Source organism: Melanostigma gelatinosum, assembly GCF_949748355.1.
Source record: "Melanostigma gelatinosum genome assembly, chromosome: 17".
NCBI classification, from domain to species: Eukaryota; Metazoa; Chordata; class Actinopteri; order Perciformes; family Zoarcidae; genus Melanostigma; species Melanostigma gelatinosum.
This window is the reverse complement of record NC_136650.1, coordinates 10,319,182-10,342,739: the sequence shown is the minus strand read 5'-3', so window position 1 is coordinate 10,342,739 and position 23,558 is coordinate 10,319,182. Positions and strand designations below refer to the sequence as shown.

General features: G+C 43.1%; 1 protein-coding gene across 3 annotated transcripts in view; it reads right to left on the bottom strand.

The window, feature by feature from the left end:
• LOC306791367 (focal adhesion kinase 1-like) overlaps positions 1-23,558 on the bottom strand; it is a 51,541-nt gene that overhangs the window by 26,940 nt on the left and 1,043 nt on the right. Inside the window, exons 2-8 of one of the 3 annotated variants that reach the window (XM_079288036.1) lie at positions 10,681-10,707; positions 4,805-5,049; positions 3,858-4,027; positions 2,995-3,082; positions 2,594-2,673; positions 2,194-2,256; positions 87-141 (exon numbers count right to left, since the gene is read on the bottom strand). In XM_079288036.1, the coding sequence (XP_079144162.1) occupies positions 87-141; positions 2,194-2,256; positions 2,594-2,673; positions 2,995-3,082; positions 3,858-4,027; positions 4,805-5,005 (657 nt within the window). In that variant the 5' untranslated portion in view covers positions 5,006-5,049; positions 10,681-10,707. Of the gene's footprint in view, positions 1-86; positions 142-2,193; positions 2,257-2,593; positions 2,674-2,994; positions 3,083-3,857; positions 4,028-4,804; positions 5,050-9,199; positions 9,293-10,680; positions 10,708-23,558 lie in introns of those variants that run through there. The other 2 variants (XM_079288038.1, XM_079288037.1) reach the window with 2 other exon arrangements.

The window sequence follows — 23,558 nt, the reverse complement described above, 5'->3', positions numbered from 1 at the left end:
CAAATATTTCAAGAGGAGAAAGTGAAGACAGTGTTTGTTTCAGAAACCAGACATATTGCATTGTTCAAATCTCTAATTATTCTCACCTTGACTGAATCCAACAGGTCTTTTGGGAAAAAGCGCCTCAAACCAACGTCTTTCCTGGAAAGAGAGAAATACGGCAGGAAGAGAGCAGCATGATTACTACGCTGTAATTACACTGAGGAATGTTAATTGACAAACACTTTGGTCTTTATCTGATCTCAGCTGCTTTTTCTTTTTTTTCCCTTTTGCAGAGAAACTACCCACAATAGCTACAGACAGATAGTGTTACGCGGGACGGGCAACTGAAGACGAGCAACATAAAACAGAAAGCCGCGACTAAGTGCTGACAATGCAGAGCACGACTCATCTTTTCCTAAGAGACGGGGCTGAGGAAAAACAGAGAGAGAGAGAGAGAGAGAAAAAGAGAGGGATGGAGAGAGGCAGGGAGGAGTACAAAGAGAGGGAGACCGCAGAGACAAAGAAAGATGTGCAGAGCTAAAACAGGAAGCTAACTAATGATTCAAACTCTGGAGAGAGGACTGAGCACAGGGGGGGAGGACGAGAGAACGAGTAGAGCGAGAGAGAGAGAGAGAGAGAGAGAGAGAGTGGGGGAAAGGCTGAGAGCTTACGTCATCCTATTTCTCCAACAAATATCAGTCAATTATAGTCGTAAATCACAGACAGATAGCGCTTCCCTCTGGTTATCAGGCTTTTCTTTAATTATACTCTCTATGGCAAACACGCGTAAATACTTCACTTGGGGCTGTCCATCATCACGTCTATGAAAGGATAAAACACGCTGTGTGTCACCCCTAAAACGGTTCTCTCCCTCTCTCTCAATATCAAATATCAAAGCTGTGTACATCACAGGGCGAACAAACAGAAAATAAAAGGCTCTGAACGAGAACAAGCACAGCGGATGAAGGCCACAAGGCCACAGACCACAAGGACGACAGCCAACTGGTCTCAAACATGCACATGTGCAGTGGCTGCATAACAACCAGGAGACAGACAACCGTGTAGAACTACAAACAAAACAAACATGGCTAATCTATTGAGGCTATCTTATTTTATACTTGGAGAATATGGGTCTGTAATCTCCTCATAAGTTCCCAATAATGTGTGAGAGATTTCCTGGAAAGAACTATGTAATTGGCACAAATTATGGTGGAAAATAGAGACAGTGTTCAATTAGTACACTTCCAGTTAATTAATTTGAATTAATTACAAGCGTAACCTACAGAGCAAACGTGAAACCTCTTGAAAATGAATAAAGGAATTATTCGGACATTATGGACACAGAAAATCAAAAGATGGATTGTTGTCGTTTGTGAAAAAAACAGACACTTCCCACAATCTATAAGCTAACATCGACCACTTAACAAGAGCCCCGGCAGCCAACTGTCAGCTCGGTGTCTTCAGAGGCCTGACAGCACTTTCTCTCTTGCTCTCTTGTTGGTTTAAACTGTGCATGACACAACATCTTTTTCCAATCAACAGAGCGAGAGAGAGAGAGAGAGAGAGAGACATGGAGAGAAAACAAAGACAGCTAGAACCCAGGAGAAAAGCAGCCGGACATGAAGGATGAGGTCTAGAGACAGACAGACAGACAGAAGAGGACTGAGAGGACAAAGAGGAGAGACAAAGAGATGTTGGTGGACAGACAGAGGGCATTCCTCTCTGTTAATTGGAGAGCTTGTTAGGCTGACGGACAGAAAGAAAGACTCCATTGGAAGAGGGCAGCTCATTGGAATGTGATCACGTTAGAGCCGAGCCTCGTTAAGTTTGTTAATGTTCATCCACGTCCATCCAGCAGAGATGGTGGTGGATCAACACGGGGAGCTTACATCGACAGAGCAGCCGAAACCCAAACAAGGTGATTGAGTGAGTGAATGAACAGTGTTGAATAAAGATAAGTGCAGCTACACGGCAGACTTTCGCAGCACCAGTCAATGAAAAAACAATGTTTAAACGTTTCCAGACTTTTGTGTGATTGTCTGATTTCAATTCTTTCTATTGTTTTCCACTCATCCAGATTTCTAGGACGTGCATAGGAGCCCTCTACCAAACACACTGTGTTGTTACTTCTGCAGGGTTCGAAAACATCTCCAGTTAGAGGAAGGATGTGATGTAGCAGAAAGCTTGTGAGCTCAGGAGGAGAATACTTACTCTAACAGTTCATAGTTGGATTTCTTGTCCAGGGCGTTTCCTCTCATCTCTTTGAAGAACCTCCTGGAATTGAAAGCAGCAGGACACAGAGAGACAATGAGGTCAGATACATTCAGTGTGAACACACACATGATTTAAAGTTCGTCAAATGTGTTTAAAAACTATTCAGGTTTTATGTTTCAGCAGCACAGGGATCCCTGCTACAACTTCACAAAGTCCACAAAGACAGAAGAGGTCAAAACCTCACCAACAGTTACAGGATAAACAACTTGATTAGACCGAAAGAGTTTGGCTTGTTGTAAAAAGACGCTCGACATCGAACATAAAGAACTACAGTAGTGTGTAGTACATCGTAGCTTTGAGTTATTCGTGCACAAAGTCCTAAAAGAGCACGTCCCACCTGATTTCTAGACAACCCAGTTTCAGAGCAACATCTTGTTCCACCTGTTCCCCGATTTCTGTCATGTAGTCGTTCTTCACCTGGGGGACGCAAACGCACATCACACAAAAACATGTTCATCAACACGTTCATTGCTACAAACAACAAATGTCAAGCCATCCATCTCACACACAAATACACACACACACACACACACACACGGTCCTGGTGACCTAGATTAGCAGAATGCAAACACACACACACACACACACACACACGGCCCTTCAAGCAGTGCCATATGTCTCAGCTGGTAGCTCGTTGCTGGCAGAACATTAAATATGTGTGTGTGTGTGTGTGTGTGTGTGTGTGTGTGTGTGTGTGTGTGTGTGTGTGTGTGTGTGTGTGTGTGTGTGTGTGTCTACCTGGTGGTAGAAGTAGTTGAGTGTGGGTTTGTCTTCTGTAAACTGCTGCACGAAGCCCTTTGGAAGATACCGGATCCTTAACTCATACCTACAGTGGACAAGAAGAAAAAGGGAGAGTGATGAGCAGGAGAAGTAGAGAAGGAGTAGGGAGAGGAAGAGACAGAAGGAGGCGAGGAGGCGACTGATATGCAAGAATGCAAATAAGAAGACTGATTGCAAGATCAACGGAGGAGAGACGGAGACAGAGACGGAGACAGTTGTTGACTTTGTCAGACAAAGCCGGCATCTGGTTCTCTCTCTCGTTTTACGGCCACGGAGCAAAAGGTCTCTACCTCACAATGGCATCAGCACCCAGACCGCCACAACAAACGTAATATATACCAGTGCATTAACATCCAAACTGCCAGACCAACTCAAACACACACAACAGATGGGTCGTATTATTGTTAACGTTGTTTGCGATAAATCTACTCCGCTACTGCTGATGCTAGCTGTTTGAGGAGACAGTGACTTTGACTGAAGTTCGTAATAATGAACAATAAATAAAACTGGTTAAAAAGTGTCTTTTTTGACTTGATGATAACATTTACACCTCTACTATGTCCTATATTTGTACACTGCTTGGCTGATAAGAAGCACAATATAATATAATTTAACTATGTGCTGTTGTTCGTCCACTGGCCACGCTAGTGCCCACAGTTTATGCTCCCAACCCCTTCCCAAACTGTTTCCTGGCAGCGCACTCTACAGAGCAAAATCTGGTCTGACACGACTTTTACAACAACTCCGCCCGTTAGCCAATCAAATCACAGCAGCTCTGTGGCAATCACGTGCTGTATTCGTAGATAACGCTCTTCTCTCACCTCCACTCCTCATTTGGGCGTGCCTGGTCATATTTTTCCCTGACGTGGGACACGCCCATATCGGGGTGGAGCCAGTGCACCTGGTCTCTGGATTGGCCGTTGCTGAGACGGAGGCCGAAACAAGATGTCCAGCGCACTTTGTGAATGTCAAGAATCTTCTGGATGATTCCCTGGAAACAAAGAGCAACAATTGTACGTGACAGGCTTCCCCCTGCACATGTTACATGAACTTTAAGTACAAAATAAAAGATGCAGTAATACATTCAGCAGATACTCTTGGGCTAAATTACAAAGCAGTTCCCCCTTCATCTGTGGTGGGTCAACACATGTCTGTCAGTGCAGTGAGTGATGAATAAAACAAAGATGGTCAGTGGACCAAAAGTCAGTCCCTCATATCAGTGAGCCAACTGTGCTGATGTTTTTGCATCGGGTCAGTGAGGGCATGAGTCAACGCGTGTGTGTTGGTGATTTCACGTGACGTTACCACCCAAACAAGTTTGACAGACGTCATACACACACACATGCATGATAATGCTCACACAACCATGTGTGTTGCCAACGTTAGGGGGGGTCTGACCTAGATACTGAAGGGGACGCAAGGAGGGGAGATTTGGAGTGACGAATCCTGTACGACCACGAACGTTTGAGCAGTGCTAAGTAGTTTCTGCATCATGGGAGTGGATCTAAAAGTAAACACACACGTACACACAGAGAGAGCGTGACCTGAGGTTCTGTGTGTGTGCTGAGAATCCATCAGAGCAGATAAGGATAAAGATACTTTGCTTCAGATTGAAATATCTGAACCTGGAGGATGAATTCTGCTGACTGTGGTAATTTCCTGACTCCTCTAGCGCCACCAAAAGGTTGCCAGTCGTCATTTTGAGTGAATTCTCCTCATATATACATTCAGTATGTGGTGGGACATGAAAGCGAGCGTCTCTTCTTACCTTGACATCCGTTGCGTCTCCATATCTGATATTGGAGGACCAGCAGCTGTGTTCGGTGTTGGTCTCGAAGTGGTGGAAGACTTTCAGGACCCTGTCCACGGAGCCAGCCATGGTTCGGTCCGACGCCCCCGCGCTCAGTCGTGATTTGGCGCCTCCCAGGAGGGCGTGGTTCAGGTTGGGGTCCAGGTAGGCCGTGGCCATGGTTTTCCCTGCTGACACTGCTGCCGCTAGGTGTCTGTCATATTCTGGGCAGGAGAAGAGAGAAGATCGGACATGAGTGAAATGAGCCAGAATAAAAGAGAGGAAAGATCTTTTTCTTACATTTACTCCTGCCTCACATACACATACATAGAATGCCCGTAAGAACTACTCATTACGTAACTAACATTTGCGTCACAGATGAATCTGCTGATTCTCCTCTTGATTAATCCTTTGGTCAATATATATGTATCCTAATGCATCCGGCGACATCTTCACGTTGCTTGTTATGAGCAACCAGCAGTCCGAAACCCAGAGACTTGTTTTTTTAACAATGGCAGAAACATGTCATCTATTATAATAACAGTTGCCAATTATATTTCTGTCAATCTACGAATCAATGAATCAACTACCTGTTTCAGTTCTAGTTTGTATACTGTGGTAATAATGGACTTTTCTCTGCTGTCCATTACAAGCTGATGCATTTGTAATGTGGACTTGAATCTTGCTCTTGTAGAATAAACTTTGTGCGGCAAATGTCTGTTTGGGATATGACGTTCTTTGGGGAGAAAAAAAATTGATGAAAAACACCGAACAATGAAATACCAGAGAGAGAAATAAAGCGAGCGAGAGATACAGTCAGGGTCAAGGCTCAATATGTAACCACCTGTGCCTGTGACACAGAGACAATGCACCTCAGGCTGACGTTTTTCCTGAATAAGAAGTCGTGACATTGACACACTTCCTGCAATTTCACGGCAACTTCGACTGGGAATGCCCGACGTGTTTGTGTGCGCTGTTGTAATCATGACGCTGTGTAGAAAAGAAGATGGTGAGATCTCTTTCACTCTCTCTTTTTCTGCTTCCCTGTAGTCCTGTGCTTCTCCTCCTCTCGCCTCCATTGAAGGGAAATTTATATGTTCTAGCAGGTAATTACAGCTGAGAGGAAGAGACGGAGAGAGCATTGACTGAAACACACACACACACACATACACACACACACCTCAGAGGAGAGACTGTAGAGTTGTTGAGGGATATATCACAGTGAGATAAATATGTACTTCCATGTTACTCTGACAATTTTAAATGGTAAAGAGCTTCGTATTGACAAATCACTCTTTCAGCACCTAAACATGCCTCTCTCTCTTTCTCACACACACAAACACACACGCACGCACGCACACACACACACACACACACACACACACACACACACACACACACACACACACACACACACACACACACACACACACGCGACTAATGCCAAGCAACAGTAGCTTTGGCTGTACACCAAGTCAGTTCCCATGGAGTCAGATGTCACACTGTGGAGGGGATTGCTACTTTTGATTGTGTGTGTTGTGTGTGTATGTGTGTGTGTGTGTGTGTGTGTGTGTGCGCGCGCAAAGGAGATTTCATTCATACCTCTGTCCCAACACATGGGAAAGGGGCTACAGCTGCTCATAGCCATGGAAACACATGTCTGTCCCTCCCTGTGTCCGTCTGCACCGAGGACAGACAGACAGCCAGCGGTCTCACAGCCTCGCATCACTCTCACACACACACACACACACACACACACACACACACACACACACACACACACACACACACACACACACACACACACACACACACACAACTTCTCGTGTACAGAAGCTACATAAATAAACACACACACCAAGGTCCTGACACAACTGCAAGAGCACACTCACACAACCCAAACTCACAGACACACACACACACACACACACACACTCCGTCTCTGAGGCAGAAATCTTTGTCTCCCACTTCTGTCGACAGCTTCGTTAGCCAACAGTTACTTCTAGCGGGGTGGATCTCAATGTCCTGGTCCGTTGACACTTTGTATAGAGTGTGAAGATGCCATAAAAAACACAGGGAACATTTATGAAAACAGGTTGTTGTTGTTTGTCTTCTTAATCCTTTCCTGTTATCGACAGTCGCACAAGGCGAGAAAGATCCATGCAGATGTAAAGTCAGCTTCATCCACAGACTTCTGCTCCTCAGTGGCCCCTCTCTGATGACAATTCACTGTTTGTTTTTTTGCCCAATTTCTGCTCCATGCCTGCACTCCATAGTTACGCAGTTGCCTTGGAAGAGTGAAGCGTCCATTGCTCAGTGGAGGATTCAGGTTATTTCACTCAGTTAGAGTCCCTGTGATGGTGAGAAGACTTCGGAGGCAAATCCAACTTCAGTTCGTGAGCCGACGCAGAGAAGGAGAGATAAATACTGTGATCAGTGACACACAAACTGAAAGTTATCCCCTTCTCCTGGAAAAAGAAAGTGAGAGAGAAGAGGGAGTCTGAAAAACAAAGGAAACAAAACAGAGAGACAGAGACAGAGAGAGAGAGAGAGGGAGAGAGAGAGAGAGACAGAGAGAGAGAGGCAGAGAGAGAGGGAGAGAGAGAGAGAGAGAGAGAGAGACAGAGACAGAGAGGCAGAGAGAGAGAGAGATATTATTTCAGGGAGAATCAGAGGAAGAAGAGGACAGGGCAGCAGCACTGAAGGAAAGTTGAGTGGGAATGAGAGAGACAGAGAGAGAAAGCTGCTGGAGAAGCAGGAGGAGCTAGAAACTATTAATATGCTAATCTTACTCGTCTTCAATGTAAAAAAAAACCTCCCACTTCTGTTCACGAAGCTGACCTCAGATCAGCCCTTATGTTGAATCAATATCGCTGCCGTCGCAAATGCAAGCAGCGAAGAAAAAGAGGAGAACATCTCTTTATTTAACTTTATTTATTTAACCTCCAGAAGTAATTTAAAGCTGAATATCGTCACCGTCCATACTGTACTATTTCATAATAAACATATTTAAGGCAAACGGCCGCCATCCCCTGAACTCCACTCTTTCTGGCTGTTATAATGGACAAATTAGCAAACACAGATCACACATCCTACTTCTTCATGAAATATGATGGACGAAAAATGAATAAATCTAAAGAAAAACAAGACAATGGAAGAGAAGAAAACAGCATTTTTGGCAACACACCCGTTGCCCTGTCTGTGCCCAGCAGGATGGACTAGCAGCTGTTAGCAACATGCTAACAAATCCACCTCCAAACACAACAGGGTCTCAATCAATCACACTTCATCCTTCACATTCAAAGTCACTCAGCCTGTATTTGGGGGGGGGGGGGGGGGGGGGCTCTCAGAGTGCTGCCCTGAAGGCTCATCTCGAGTGGCACCGATCACTGCGAGCGTTGACCAGATGCCCGCCTCCATCACTCAAATGGACATTTATATGGCCGAACGTATTAACTGAACAGACCTCCATGAGTTACTGGGCACTCACACACACATACACGTGCGTGTGTGTGTGTGTGTGTGTGTGTGTGTGTGTGTGTGTGTGTGTGTGTGTGTGTGTGTGTGTGTGTGTGTGTGTGTGTCCTATAATTTGTGCTCAATCTCAGGCATTGGCCATTGTTATGAAAATCTGGTGGGAGCAGGGGGTTTTAGTAGGGTGGGCGCGCGTGTGCGTGTGCGCGCGCGCGTGTGTGTGTGTGTGTGTGTGTGTGTGTACTATTGAAAGCCTTTTGTCGGCGGGCCGGATGTTGCCATGAATGGGAAGCGCTCTTTTGGGACTGTACCAAATCCTCTCTCTCACTCTGTGTGTGTTTATGAACACATAATTGTTTTAGCAGTGGAGGGAAACACAACACCATCTACTGAATGCAAAATACAAAGGTGCAGGTAAACCTCAGAGCTGTAATAGCTACTTTGTTGTCTCCTTGCATATGTGTTATCAGACCAATCGATGCATTCCCTCCCATGCCTTGAAGTGAAATTTCAAAGGCTGTTTGAATTACAAACATATTTAACTCATAAATTAAAACTTGTATTGTTTACTGTGTATTTATGGTCTTGATGTACAGGTTTGATATGAATTGACAAAGTAATATAACAAACAAAAAATGTTTCTGTGTCAAATGATCGTTGCTATCGACAGTTTAACATAATTTGATATTTCTACAGTTTATTTGCACTTGAAATGCATTCCCTTCTGAATCTGGACTCGCTTATAAAACAAATAAATGGCTAAATGAGTGGTCCAATGAAAAGGTAATGCCGTACTGATGATGAAGACCCCGCACCTGAAAGACGTCACTGAAGGCATGAAGGAACAAAAGAGTCTTTTAATTCGGCTCACAAAACTACCGGTACACACCGTGGACATACCTTTAAAACATCCTGACCAACTTTGCTCCTGTACAGACTATTCCATTGTTATCCTCTCGCTTCCTCACAGCTGAGCACGAATGGGAACTGCAGGACACTGGAAACTGAATTCCTCCACCGGCCAGCGAGGCCTTTCTTCAGTGCCTGATGACACATACATATGCTTCACTGCTTATTTAATGTCAGTAAAACAAAAAGGGAAATATATGTGTATATATATCCTCATCCGTTATTAAGAATTATTAAACTTTGACTTTCAGCTGTCTTCACAGAGCATATTTAGCCTGTGGTATCGACAGTGTGAAGATTAGTCACACACACACTAACACAATGTTCACACTCTCCCTCACCCGTCTGCACTAATTACACCAACACACCCACACCCAGATAGATATGCCCACTCTGTGTCTGTTTTCTAGCTTGTTTAATAGTCTTACACACACACACACACACACAATATGACTATTAGCGTATCTTCTTCGCACAAACAACAAAACAACACATGCACCTATTTTCATGACACGTGTAGTCTGTAAGCTTCCCTCCAATGTTGACTCATGTTGCCACTTTATTCATTTTTTGGGTCCAGTAAATGTAAGTGATGGCATGCTGATTCTTGGAGCAGACACCTACTGACCACTGTTGCCGGGCCCATGATCACAGGTGCTGAGTGACAATCAGGTTCCTGATTGTCACTCAGCACCTGTGGGTACCAGAAGCTCAAAACAAGAGTCAATAGCAACAGCAGAATAAGCTGTTTGGCATTGGTAGAGGATTTGGCAAATTTTTCATGGGCACAACCCACATACTCAGCTCTGCTGCTCATCCCACAGATGCATGTTCCTGACAAATGTGGCCCCATTTAAAAGGGAAATAAACAGGCTTTCCAACGGTATAACGATGTATTGCCAAGAAGCATCGTTACAGCAAAGAAATAATCTACCAAACACAAAGTTCCTTACTTTTTGTTCTAAGTTTATATGGAGTAATCATATAATCATGACACGTAATCCCTTCCAGGAAATAAAACAAGACTGAAATGAAACTCTCATCTTTAATGAAAAATAACTTACTAGTATTTTCCATTCCTGGAGAATTGAACTGCATCTCATTGTATTGACACTTTAAAGTAGGCTCAGCCGTCATGACATTGTCTTAGTTGTCATCACATGAAACTTGAAACAAAGGTCGCATGATGGCAACCGAGCCAATTACAACGGAGCAGACGTTAATCCTCTGATGAAGACATGGTTGAAAGCTCCAGAAACAGAGGAGGCTAGTGAGCGGTCGGTGATTGATTCATCAAACTATTCCCACGGTCACTGAATGGCGTTTCACACTAATACTCCTCATTTGTTTCCCATTAAGGAGCCTTTGCGGTGACCTGACCGCACAACAAACTCTGAATCGGTGAAAGAAGCTTCTGAGTGGCCATCGGTGCTCCAGCAGGAGTGAACAAAACACGAGGGTGAGCGGCTCACCTGTGTAGTAGACAATCCTGGTGATATCTGAAAGACAAACAGAGATAACGTAGAGTGAGCGGGTGTGTTTAGTTATGAGCCATTGAATGAAGAAAAGCCTTCGCCCTCACTCTGCGTAATGCGTTCATCGTTCATTTTGCAGAGGGACCGCTGCACTGCATGTACTCAATGCCACATATTTACGATGACTATGCATACTGCATTGGAGGATGTGAAGAGAACAATTGTTTTTACACAAAGTTGGATGTTAAAATGCTAAATACGACACAAAATGCCCATCTGATTGTAAGCTGAGAGTAAAAGTCTAATCCTGTATGTTTGTTTTATGTGTTTTTGTGCGTCTTGTTTGAAATACTCTATTGCTGCCTTCTTGGTTCCCATGGAAAAAGAGATTTTCCAATTTGAATGGGACTTACCTGGTAATAAAACACTCCTGCTCTTCATATTAAGTCGCTCGGTAGACGACACTACATCGATACTACAGCTCCCAGACTCCCACAGGAAGCCCAGGAGAAGCATTTTGAGAACTTGACACGCAGACCTATCACACTCAGCTAGAGCGGCGATATGTCTGTGTGCAGGAAGAGGTCAGGAGGATAAGTGCCTTAGTGCCTAGACACCCGGATATACACACAAATACTGGGTGAGCACGCACACACACACACATGCACACACACCGGGGTTGTCAACAAAAATGATGTAATGGTAAGAAAACCCACATCCCAAAAGGAAAGGTGACTCATACTGTGTGAATTATCGATAAACCCTTTGTAACATGAAACCAGGACACTGAGAGTGTGTGTGTGTGTGTATATATGTGTGTGTGTGTGTGTGTGTGAGATTCAAATACAGTAGAAAGGTTCTTACGACATACTTGTCGGGAAGTCACAATGCAAGTAGAGCCAGCCTGCTGCCCCACAAAGTATGCTGGCTTTCATAAGACTTTTCAAGCACGATAATTTCCTCTCATCTCATGCTGCCTTAGATCATCCTTTTGAGGATTATGTCAAAAACAAGCACATATGACCAATAAATGTCTAAACCACACCCTAAACGTGTAAGATGAACCGTGATAAACAGATCTGGAGCTGCTTAAGACTCAAAGTGTCTATAATGACATCTACAGTCGACAGATCTACAGTCGACAGATCTACAGTCGACAGATCTGAACCCTGCACCCCCCATCTGTCCCATGGCTGCTCTCGCTGACTGTCTTTCTGTCTCTCTTGGAAGCGTTAATGTAAGCTAAGTGCTACGTAGCCTGGCATCTTCAGCCTATCTGTTGTTACAGTCTAGACTAAAAGCCGAAGGAGACTGTAACGTTTACACGTCTGAGAAACAAAGATTAGCATCTGAAGAGCTGGGGGAGGGAAAACATTGCTGTCTTTGTATAAATAATTAGTCAAAACACTTTGTGTTTCATCATTAGTTACTCGGTGTTGGATAGAAATGTTAACTTTAGCTTGCTCTGTGATTTTTCTCTTCATAGCACATCCCGCAGGAGTGCTAGCAAGGTGCTAATTACATACCAATCTGTTTAACAGTCTCCACTGCACAAATATCAAAGAGGCCCACGAGTGTGTGTCTCACACACACACACACACACACACACACACACACAAAACACCTGCTCTTCAAGCTGTCCTCGGGACCCAGACACACAGGAGGAGAGCAGGTATGTATTTCTCAGATCTACGGAGTGGTACATCGTGAATAATGCCGGTCAGTAACTCCAACCATCCCACTGTGGCTCTGTGACCTAAACACGCTACTGTGGAGGAGTAAAAGAAAAACACAGAAGAGATCGGGCGCCGCAAAAATAGTTAGTTTCATGCCAAAAAACAAACAGTTCCCCTTCAGAACGATAGCTCTGTTAGCTGGAAAAGAATTGCGACACAAATTTGTGTAATCCAATCTGCATTTTATTTTATTCTGATTTGTATTTTGCATTTGTTTAAGACTTGTTGGCACTTTACTGTCCCTGTCAACTAACTGCCATCTCACCCACACATCTACACACAGACGGTTGGAAGTCTCCATGTCTGCGAGCTGTGTATAATTGTAGGTTAATCACAGGTTTATTGGTCACTGTAATTAGACAGAATAATCAAGAGAGCGTCTGCTATGCAATGATGTCTAAAACGCTGGTCCCACATCAGCAGTTACATTCAGATTCAGTTTGAGGTCAGAGAGTCAGACGTGTTCCTTTGCTGCAGCTAGAGATGGAAACGTTTACTAATCAAAGACAATAATCCTCTTCAACTGAGAGATTCAAAAGACAGTTTTTGTCTCGCATTTCACATTAATATTAAAAAACAAGAGGAGGAAAAGGTGTGCACAGTAGAAGAACTAATTCCCATCATCATGTGTTAAATAGAAAGGTTGAAGCAGCTGATGACGGCTGACAACAGCGTCCGTGTTCGGTAGATGGAGATAAAAGTTCAAGAGAGAAATTTAACAAAACAGTTTCTTTGCAGCTCAACGAAACAGTGAAAAGATCAACCCGACTGGGGAGGAACAGAGCCCGAATGAAACACTTCTCCTGCAAGAATCAGCTGAATTAACCCGATGAGAGCAGTCAGCTGCTCTGCCTCGTTGCTCTGTGTCTAATGGTTAAAGCTGAGTTGGCACACGCATGTGCGTGTGTGCGCGCGTGTGCGTGCGTGCGTGTGTGTGTGTGACCCTATGGACAATGGGGCGCTACTGGAGCGTGCAGTCTTAACAACGCAACACCGTAACCCCTGAGGCGCCAATCACACCTGCCAGTCACACTAACACACAAATTCATAGAATCACACACGGGATTTTTTTTGTCCTTGAAAATATATTTTGCAGAGACATGTTTTGAGGACAGTTGTGACTTTGAAAGTGACATAATGTGTTTACTAATTCTATATGATGGATGACAAAACTCTATTTAGCGCTTGTGCATTTTCTCAATATTTACATTCAGATAAACGTCGAGCAATTATTCAAAGCCCATCACACAAACACCAGAAACACACACACAGACACACACACGAACACACAGATGATGCATACTCCAGATAAATCCTACACGCTTGCAACATAATAAGGTCACGTGAACGCATGACTGCTCATACACATGTATCTGCAAAAGCACACACACACAGTGACACACACACACACATTCACTCAAGTGTGTGTAGTTCAGGTGCAGTGATAAAGCTAACAGGCCAACTGGAGCGGCACGCATGTGAATGTATCACACGAGACCAGACACACTGTGCATAATGCATCACAACAGATTGAGGACAAGTGAACTGGTGTAAATGTATTTTCTTTTTGAAATTATACCAGTTTTTTTGTTTTGTTTTTAATAAATCAAAACACATCTGACATTAATGACCGACTCATTTGCAGTCCATGTTGTGGGTTTCAGCATATATTTACACAAGCATTGAAAACATGTTTTTAGATTCAGAAGGAAATCAAATGGAACATTAAAAATTGAATTCCTCTTTCATTTTGTATGAGAGCAAACACTAGGGGACTGGTTTACATGCCTAATAAATGAATACCCAACCCTGATTGGCCAATGAAAGCAAACCATGACTGACTCAGCTCTACGCTCGTGCTAATATATGTATAATCAACTATGACCCGCGGATCCAGAACATAGTTTGACCATCAGAGTGTGAAAAAAAGTTTCACTGCCCATCCTCATCTCACAGCAACAATATGCGATGTGAAGACGGTTATTAATGCTTTATAGTTGCTCGTCTTATAATGATGCTTCGGGTCTGATATGGAGGTTCCATTAAGTTACACTGTGGTGCGTTCAAGCTCCATTCAGTAAAAATAACTATTGGACTAAAGTACATTTTAATGTTATCATGTATGTTCGTTCATTTGTATTCTTGTAAAATGTAGTTTGTGTGTGTGTGTGTGTGTGGCGATGCTTCCTGTTTAGCAAATTCCGATCAATTATGAACCAAGATGGAAAATTTAAAACAATGAAATATAGATGATTTAACCCAGAAACAAAAGCCCACAGGGGGATTGTCACTTCATGCCAACATTTACACACAGATCACTGAAACACACACCAAAACAAGGAGCCACTCTACAGAAGGATGCACACCTGTATGCAAACACAACCCACGAATTTGACACACATATCATCGCACACATACTGCTTCCCTCACACTCACACACACACACACACACACACACACAGAGAGAGAGAGAGAGAGAGAGAGAGAGAGAGAGCGCTAAGCCGCTTCACTGCATGGACACTTCAAGTTGAAGCCTACAGACATTCAGCCTCTTTCTCTTATCTCCTCTTTTCACACACAAACATGATCTTTCATCAGAAGGGAGGCAGACGGAGAACTAAACTGAATTAAATAAGATCCAGAGAAACGCTGGAATGGCTTCAGTTCGGGCTGAAAGTAGCAAACTTTCATTATAGTTTGATCTGCAATTTATTACCTCAAGTACTCAATCAGCTGGTCTATAACATGTCAGAGAATAACAGTAAATAAATGCCTGTCTCAATCTCCAAGAGCCCAAGTTAACACCTTAAAACCAACAGTCCAAAATCCAAATATGCTTCATATGCAATGACATTGAATACAGAGAGGAAACAAAAGTAATACATTTGAATTTCTGAACTCCCAAAATGTTTGGTACATGACAAATCCTCTTCCTCCTCCTCCTCATTACTGACATCATCGTAATTGTAACTACTTTAATCAACAATCCTTTCCTATAATACTTCTTTCTCCACCTTCTCTTTATCAATACTTCTTCTATACTGTAAGTCAGACAGTAAGAAACCAAAATGAACCAGCACTAAACCATCAGATACACACATACACATAAACTCAGTCATTGTGAGTTAAGCACTTAAAGGTGGTTTAAGCTCATTCATACATGTTTAAACACACATCCTGAACATACTTTGACACATGCCTAAACACACACAAGTACAGTGCACACACATGTATGTTTTTTTTTTATCTTACCATGGTATAGTCCTTCCATTTAAAGTCCCAAAGAGAAGAGAAGAGAGTAATCCCCCCTGACAGACTGCTAAATTGGGAAAAGCCCAAATCCCAGGCTTCTGTGGTCTTTGGGCGAGTGTGGAGATGTGCTAGCCAGCTAACTCAGTAATGATGGCTAATGTCGGCTTAATCTCACTACCCTCCTCCTCCTCCCTCTACTACTACTACTACTGCTCGTACGCTGACTCGCAGATGCACAGTGGCAGGAGTAGAGAAGGGGAGGGAGGGAGAGAAGGCTTGTAGGCAGCTTATGACTGTGAAAGGGGGGAGGGAGATGCAAAAGGAGGAAGGAGGAGGGGGTGTCTTTGTCTCCCAGGAGAGGGATGGAGGGGGAGAGAGGGAGCCAGATGTACAGGAGGAGGGAGTGAGAGCAAGGGAACGAAATGATGCAACAACTTCATGAAAAGAAGTGAGAAACAAGGAAGTAAGGACGCATAAAAAAAACAGAGAACAACCAAACTATATGGGGACGAAAAGAGGAGAAAGTGAGGAGGAAATGATACAGGGGGGAGAAGACAGAGAGAGAGAGCACGAGAGAGAGGGAGAGAGGGAGAGAGAGAGGGAGAGAGAGAGAGAGGGAGAGAGAGCGGTGTTGCCTTTGGCTGTTCCGCCTCTCTCTCTCTCTCTCTCTCTCTCTCTCTCTCTCTCTCTCTCTCTCTCTCTCACAAATGCACCCCCGAGGAGCTACTCAATTAGTCATAATGCAATATTCTCAACTCAACATTGTCCGACAGAAATCATCAATCTTCAGCACAAAACCACGGCGGTCAGTAGTTCCACTGACTTTGTGTGGTGAGGGCTGCACATTCAACCCAATTATACTGACATCAGATCACATGCAGGGATACATAGAGGGAGCTAAAGCCAACGGGATGCTTCAGAAGTTCAATACAGAACACACGATTAGTTGAAAAACACTGAAGATAAGTTTTAGGATGACGATGTTTGGTCCGTGCAGATTGATTGCTGTCGTTTCTACAACTCAGAGCCTCATCACAGAATTTCACCTTTCATTCAAAGTTTATTTTGTGTCATACATGCAGCAGATTGATTATGTACACCGAACTGTCTAACAATAACGATCACAGTAACGCAATCGCTGGCGTTTTTGGTGTTTCAAACTGATTGTAAAGAATAAAGACGGGAGACAATGATGGTTGACGATATAAAACACGGGTTAAAATCGTGATTGTGTCAGAGAGACAGACAGACAGAGAGGTGCTGAGGAATAAAGCAGATTAATGAAGCACTGGATTAGGAGGCCAAGGAGTCACACACACTTACACACCCCTAGTGCGCTCTGACTCTCATTTAGAGGGAGTGTCTACACTCTCATATGCTCGATGAGTTGCCGTGTTAACGTCGCCCTCTAGTGGTTTCAATTGATGTCATCTGGAGAGCAACCCTGTCACGATGTTCCTTAAATATAAAGGATTAATTTGACGCTCTGCTCGGCATGAATCTTTTTTTAAAACAGCTCATTGTCCATCAGTGAGTTACACTTTGAGAAAGTAAACAAAGCAGCCGCCTCTGTTTGTTTATTACCTGGTAAACTTCATAATGCTGCAACTTATTAGAGTTCATAAACTATCCAAACAGCAAGAATAAAGTTATTATTAACACGGTGTATATTTAAAATCAGCCTGTGATCGTTTTCTTGTGTTTGCCTTTGCTGACATTAATGTTAAAATACTTTAAAAACAAGGAAAACATTTAAGCAGACGAACAGAGACAGACAGTGAGAGGAAGACAGACTATTCTTCAATGAACCTTTGTTACAACAGAGTCCCTGCTGGTGACTAATGAGACACACACACACAGAGGCATTATACCCACATCTGACCTCAGCAAAACTAGTTAATGGTAACACACCAGTCAGTGAATGTGTGATGTCATACCTATAGCTCGTATCCAGGTGTTTCACTGCTGATCTGTGTGTGCATGTGTGTTTCCCTCTGTTCTATTATGACTGTAGCTTGTGTGTGTGTGTGTGTGTGTGTGTGTGTGTGTGTGGTTGTCCATGAATCGAGAGAAGAGATGAGGTAATTTGATTGGTCAAACAGACACCTCTCTCTCTCTCTCGCTCTCTCTCTCATATTCAGTACAGACATGAGATCAATCTTCCCATACAACTCTTATCTTCTATTTTATTTCCCAAAATGTTGAACTATTCCTTGAACTCCAGAATCACTAATTCCCTGACTTCATTCTGTGTCTTGAACAAAGTGCCTTTGGTGTCTGAGACATATCCTGAGGTGTAACAAATGGACAAGCACAGTACGGTGCAAAACAAACCCACCACGAGGCTACCGGTCATCTAAGAGAACAATGACAATGTTTTAGTGTGTGTGTATAAATCTAGGGACATAGTGCATCTTGGGACAATTTCCTTTGGCCTCATCTCTCTATTTTGGTTTTTCCTCTCTCTTTTCTCCGCCCAGCTTTCTTCTCCTCCCACCTCTTTTCTCTCCGTGTCTGTATGACAAAGCCCAACAATTACTTCTTTCTCCGTCTCCTTGTGACTCACTGCAATGTAATTACACTGACACAAACATGACACACAGAGAGGGTGAGGGGCAACTTATAACAATGTGTGGTTGTAATTGTTCTTCTCTAGTCTACAGTTCAGTCACTGCTTTGCAAAAACTGAGGGAGAACAAGAGAGGTCATTAGTTTGTCTTGTGGTTTTGGTTGAGTCAAGAAGTCAGTCTCACACACACACACACACACACACACACAAAAGTAACGTGGTACACACACACTCTAGAGGGAATCGCTGTGCTCCAGTTCCATTCATCACTAGTTGACATGCCGCACCACTGACCTGCATGACCGAAGGTAGCTCGCTCTAAGTGTGTGTGTGTGTGTGTGTCCTTGTGTGTTGCATGCCCAAGTTGGGACAAGTCATTAACTACCATGTCATTTCCTGCCATTGTAGCAAATTTCAGTGCACACAGTACAGAATGCGTCGCTGCACAGCGGTCCATCTACGCACAGCGATAAACTAAAACAGCTCTGTTTGGACAAGCTCTGAAACCGTGTTAATTAGGGGTGTAACGGTACGCGTATTCGTATTGAACCGTTCGGTACGAGGCTCACGGTTCGGTACGCATGACGAACCGAATACGTTTGAATAAAAATAAAAAAAATAAAAAGATTACATTTTTTTTTTTAAACCTTTATTTAACCAGGTAGTCCCATTGAGATTAAAAATCTCTTTTGCAAGATGTAAGTAACAATAAAAGATGTAAGCAAGATGTAAGTAACAATACTACATCACATTAAGGAGCAGTTTTTGTTTTTTATGCTTATGTGTTGCTAAGAAGACACCCCAGAAGATGGGTCACTCAGGTATAGTTCCATCATTGTTCAAAGTCAAAGAATAACTTTATGATGTTAGCTGTAATGAATAAATATATTTTAAAATCAAGTACATTTCTCTGCATTTATAGCTTTCTACTGTACCGAAACGTACCGAACCGTGGCTCCACTGTATCGTACCGAACCCAACCGTGCATTTTGTGAACCGTTACACCCCTAGTGTTAATATATTGTCTTCCATTAAACGCATGCATGTTTTAACAGCAGCTGCAGGAGAGATGATAGACGGTCTACAGTACAAAGCTGCTTGGACAGACGGACATACGATTGCAACGAATCCAACAACTCACACACACTCATTAAATTACTGTTTTAAGGATTCAACCCCTACAGATTATAAGAATAATTAGGGATGGATCTGGTTTGTTGGGACCAAACTAAATCCCATCAATAAACTGAAGACGGCGCACACACAATGACACACATAACTGCACATGGTAAGCGTCCACCATCCGGGTATTATTGTCTTACTGTAAAATTCCACCTTAATTAACACAAATGCAACCGCACAAACACACACATTACCAAACCTCGTTATGATCACAGAGATATTTTCAACTGACAAAACCCAAGACAGTGTTCGCTCGTGTTATCTTCTGGTAAACACGGTCATTATCACGGCACAGGCACATAAACAAACATGAACACAGACACACACACACACATACCAACACACACACAAACACCCACAGAGACGTCTGAACAGTGCTGCTGCTGCTGCTGAGAGGAAGAAGGCGTTTTCCTTTCAGCCCCCGAGGGACGCAGCATGCTTTAGGACAGGCATGTCCAAAGTCCGGCCCGCGGGCCAATCACGGCCCGAGGTCAGATTTTATACGGCCCGCGCCTTCTGTCTTAAAATGCATTATTTATGGCCCGCCAGCACAGTCAAAACGGAATGAATAAATCATACAAATTCAACATGCAATTCCTATTTTTACCTCATGGTGGCAGCACCACTCTGTAACTGTCTGGCTGTTTGAAATTGGCTCTGACCCTTGAACTGTCATGGCTACGGCAAGTAAAAAAAGGAAAGTCGATAATGAGGGCCGCCGCTTCCAGGAGAGGTGGAGATCGCAATATTTTTTTCACCGAAAACCGAAACAACTGTGTCTCCCTAATTTGTCATGAGACTGTTGCCTTGTTTAAGGAATATAATGTAAAGAGACACTACGAGACCAAACGTGCTAATGCTACAACAAGCTATCAGAGAGCGTCTGTGCTAGAAAAGTGAAGCAACTCCAAGATAACTTGGCCACACAGCAGCGGTCCCTTTCACATGAAAACATCATCAAAGTAAGCTGCGGAGTGGCCGTGGTAATTGCTAAACATGACAAACCTTTTACGGAATGTGAGGTTATCAAAGACTGTGTTATGAAAATAGCAGAAAACATTTCCCCCGAGAAGAAGACAGAGTTTGCTAATGTTTGCCTGGCTCGTAACACTGAAGAGCTATCATCAGATACGAAGAGACAACTTGCTTTTTTTCGTGAGCCTGTTTCATGTGTGTTGAATTTAAATGTTAGACAACTTTTCATCACCCTCACTAAGTCATATTTAAGATTGTCTTGAGGTGAGAATATTGATCGGTTCCTATGTAATTAGCTTTTAGATGGCTTGTTCTTTGTTATCTGACTTTCAAGATGTGAAAGAAAGGCAGAATAGTTGTTGAGATGTGTTCACACATGAATGCTTACATTTGGTTACATTGCTATTTGCTGTCATTGAAAATAAAATGATAAAATAACAATGTATGTATAGGCTACTTGTATTGTTTAAAATAATGTCAGCAGGGACTGTTGGCCCTTGGGCATTTTCACATTATCAAATTTGGCCCTCTTTGAAAAAAGTTTGGACACCCCTGCTTTAGGATGTACAGTAAGTGTTCTGTGTGTGTGTGTGTGTGGGGGGGGGGGCTTCCTGAATGCAACCAATCTAGAAGCTACGGGAATGGACGTTCATTCAGCCTCCTGTCTCCAAAACACACACATACACACACACACACACTCCTTTTCCTCCAAAGCTGAAACCACATGCAAGAGGATGCAGGGGAATACGCTCCACGGAAGACACAGTGGAAGATACATACATTCACAGCCAGCATGAACACACACACACACACAAAGTTACAGGTGCAAAACAAAGTTCACCATTTGCTCCATTCAACTGATTATTCATCATTTTTATTTCCTTCGTCAGATGAGTTTGTAAATGGTTCATATATATGCGCGAGGTGTGAGAAAACAGTTTTGCCCTCCACAGAGCTGTAAGTGCACGCACACACACACAGCAGGTATGAAGCAGCCGATTGTCGGGTTAAATAAATGTTTGCTCGGAAAACAGCAAACAACTTCTTAAATATAATTTAAGAACAAATATTCAGACTGAAAACTCAAGAAGAGAGTTGTTGTCGGGACGAATAATTTCATTTGGTTTCATGAATTCCTCATGACACGCATATTAAGGAGACACATAATCGTATTCAGGACCGACATACCTCCACACACACACACTCACACAAACACACACACACAGACACACACAGCATGTGTCTGCAGCGATTGCTAATATCACTAGTTGGAGTCATTATGAGTCACAACACATACTGTGATCTACAGACACCAGACTGTTGGCTTTGTAGTGTTCCCCTCTTTGTCTTTCTCTACGGTTGTTCTGTCTTCATCTGCTCATCCATTGGACAGAACGAACTTGAGTAGAATATATACACACACACACACACACACACACACACAGTAGAATATATAGTTGATGAAAAGTAACGTGGTACCAAAGCAGAGCGAAAGAAAAATAGAAAACAGACGACAAACAGTGGTTTTCTGCTTACATCTGCTGCCATGTAAATGAATGCTCCTGTAAGATCTCTGAGTGTAGTCAAGTGTTTCTATAAATAGAGGCCTCCTGCACTGCTCTACAATTTACACACACACACACACACACACACACACACACACACAGAGAGACACCACTACCATGCCTGTATTAGCCTGCTGTAGACCAGCCAAAGGTGGAGGTATTTACTCTCTGTGAAGCGCATTAAGTTCTTCCTTCCAACTTACTGACATCCATCACAAAAGCCTCAATTGAACATTTCAAAATAAGAAAACACTAAAAAGTAAAGTAGAGGGTCCATATGAAGGCATTTCCCAAAGATGATTCATGTCACAAATTGAAGCAGAACTACACGCTTTCGTGCTTTGTTTCTCGCAGTAATGACATGTTCCTGCCCCAGATAAAAAGATTACGCTGCATCCATTTTGGTCCTATGAGGCCAAATTAGTCGACTGTGGTTGTAGTTCACCGCAGCGTTCAGACAAAAACATGGACGGGACGAGTTTCAATGATATCAGACAAACTTCATATCTATTCTAATGCACTTAAAAGGCTGTTTGCTATCGTTCGTATGGATTAATAAAAAGGGGATCAGTAAGTTCTCACTATCTACAAAAATGTACCATCAAAGATCGCTGACAGAAGCAGTTCTGCATGTGTTGTGGCACTCGGTCACGGCAAGTGAGCTGAATGAATGAATGAATGAATGCTGCTGCAGTGGAGCTAAACACTCATCAAGTGGATAAGCTCATTAACGGTGTGAGCCTTGTTTGCTCATTAAGAAATACCATCTCAGACCTGTAGCAAGCTCTGCGGATGTAATTTACAATCAATGACATTTAGATTGATGGTTTAAAGGCGAAACGATTTAGCAGCGTTTTGAACACGCATTTAGGACAAATCATTAAAACTCTGGCTCGTAGTGGAGGAAGCAGTCTCTGCAGGACGTCATCCTGGGACAGATTTTCTTCTCAGAATTAAAAAAAAATAGCTATTCAGATGTACAATGCGTTTACATTTTACCTACAATGTACCAAACTGTGACTGCAATGCATCCACAACCCAAACCACGACCCTGAAGGAACTTTGCATCCCCCACACTAACAGTCCTGGATCCCAGCGGTAAACTAAACGCCGCTTTAGGTTCAGTTTGTCCACGGAATTGCAAATATAAGTGTGCAAAACAGCGCTCCTATTAGTACACTGTAGGTCTGAGGCCTCAGTAGCCTCAGGATACTGCAACTCATTTGCATTTTCTTGCATCTTGAATATGAAGTGGAGGCAAATCAGGCTCCAGCAATCTTTCACCGTTTGGGAAAGCGCAGAAACACAGAGCAGCATGTTTGTGAGATGGTTCACTTAAACTTTGTCGTGTCTTATATCCCTTTGATCATTGTGTTCTGTGAGAGATTAGATATAGAATGTTAGGGAACTTTAAGGTTCTCAAGAATAAGAATGAACGACAGCAGCAGTCTGTTTGTGTTAGCAGAGGCCTAAAACACGTGTTTCCCATGGATTCGATTAGTGGATTCATTGTTTCCTCGATGAAATGTGAAAAATGTCATCACATGTTCTGGGAACCCTGGCTGACGACGTCTTCAAATATCTTTGTTTTCTCTG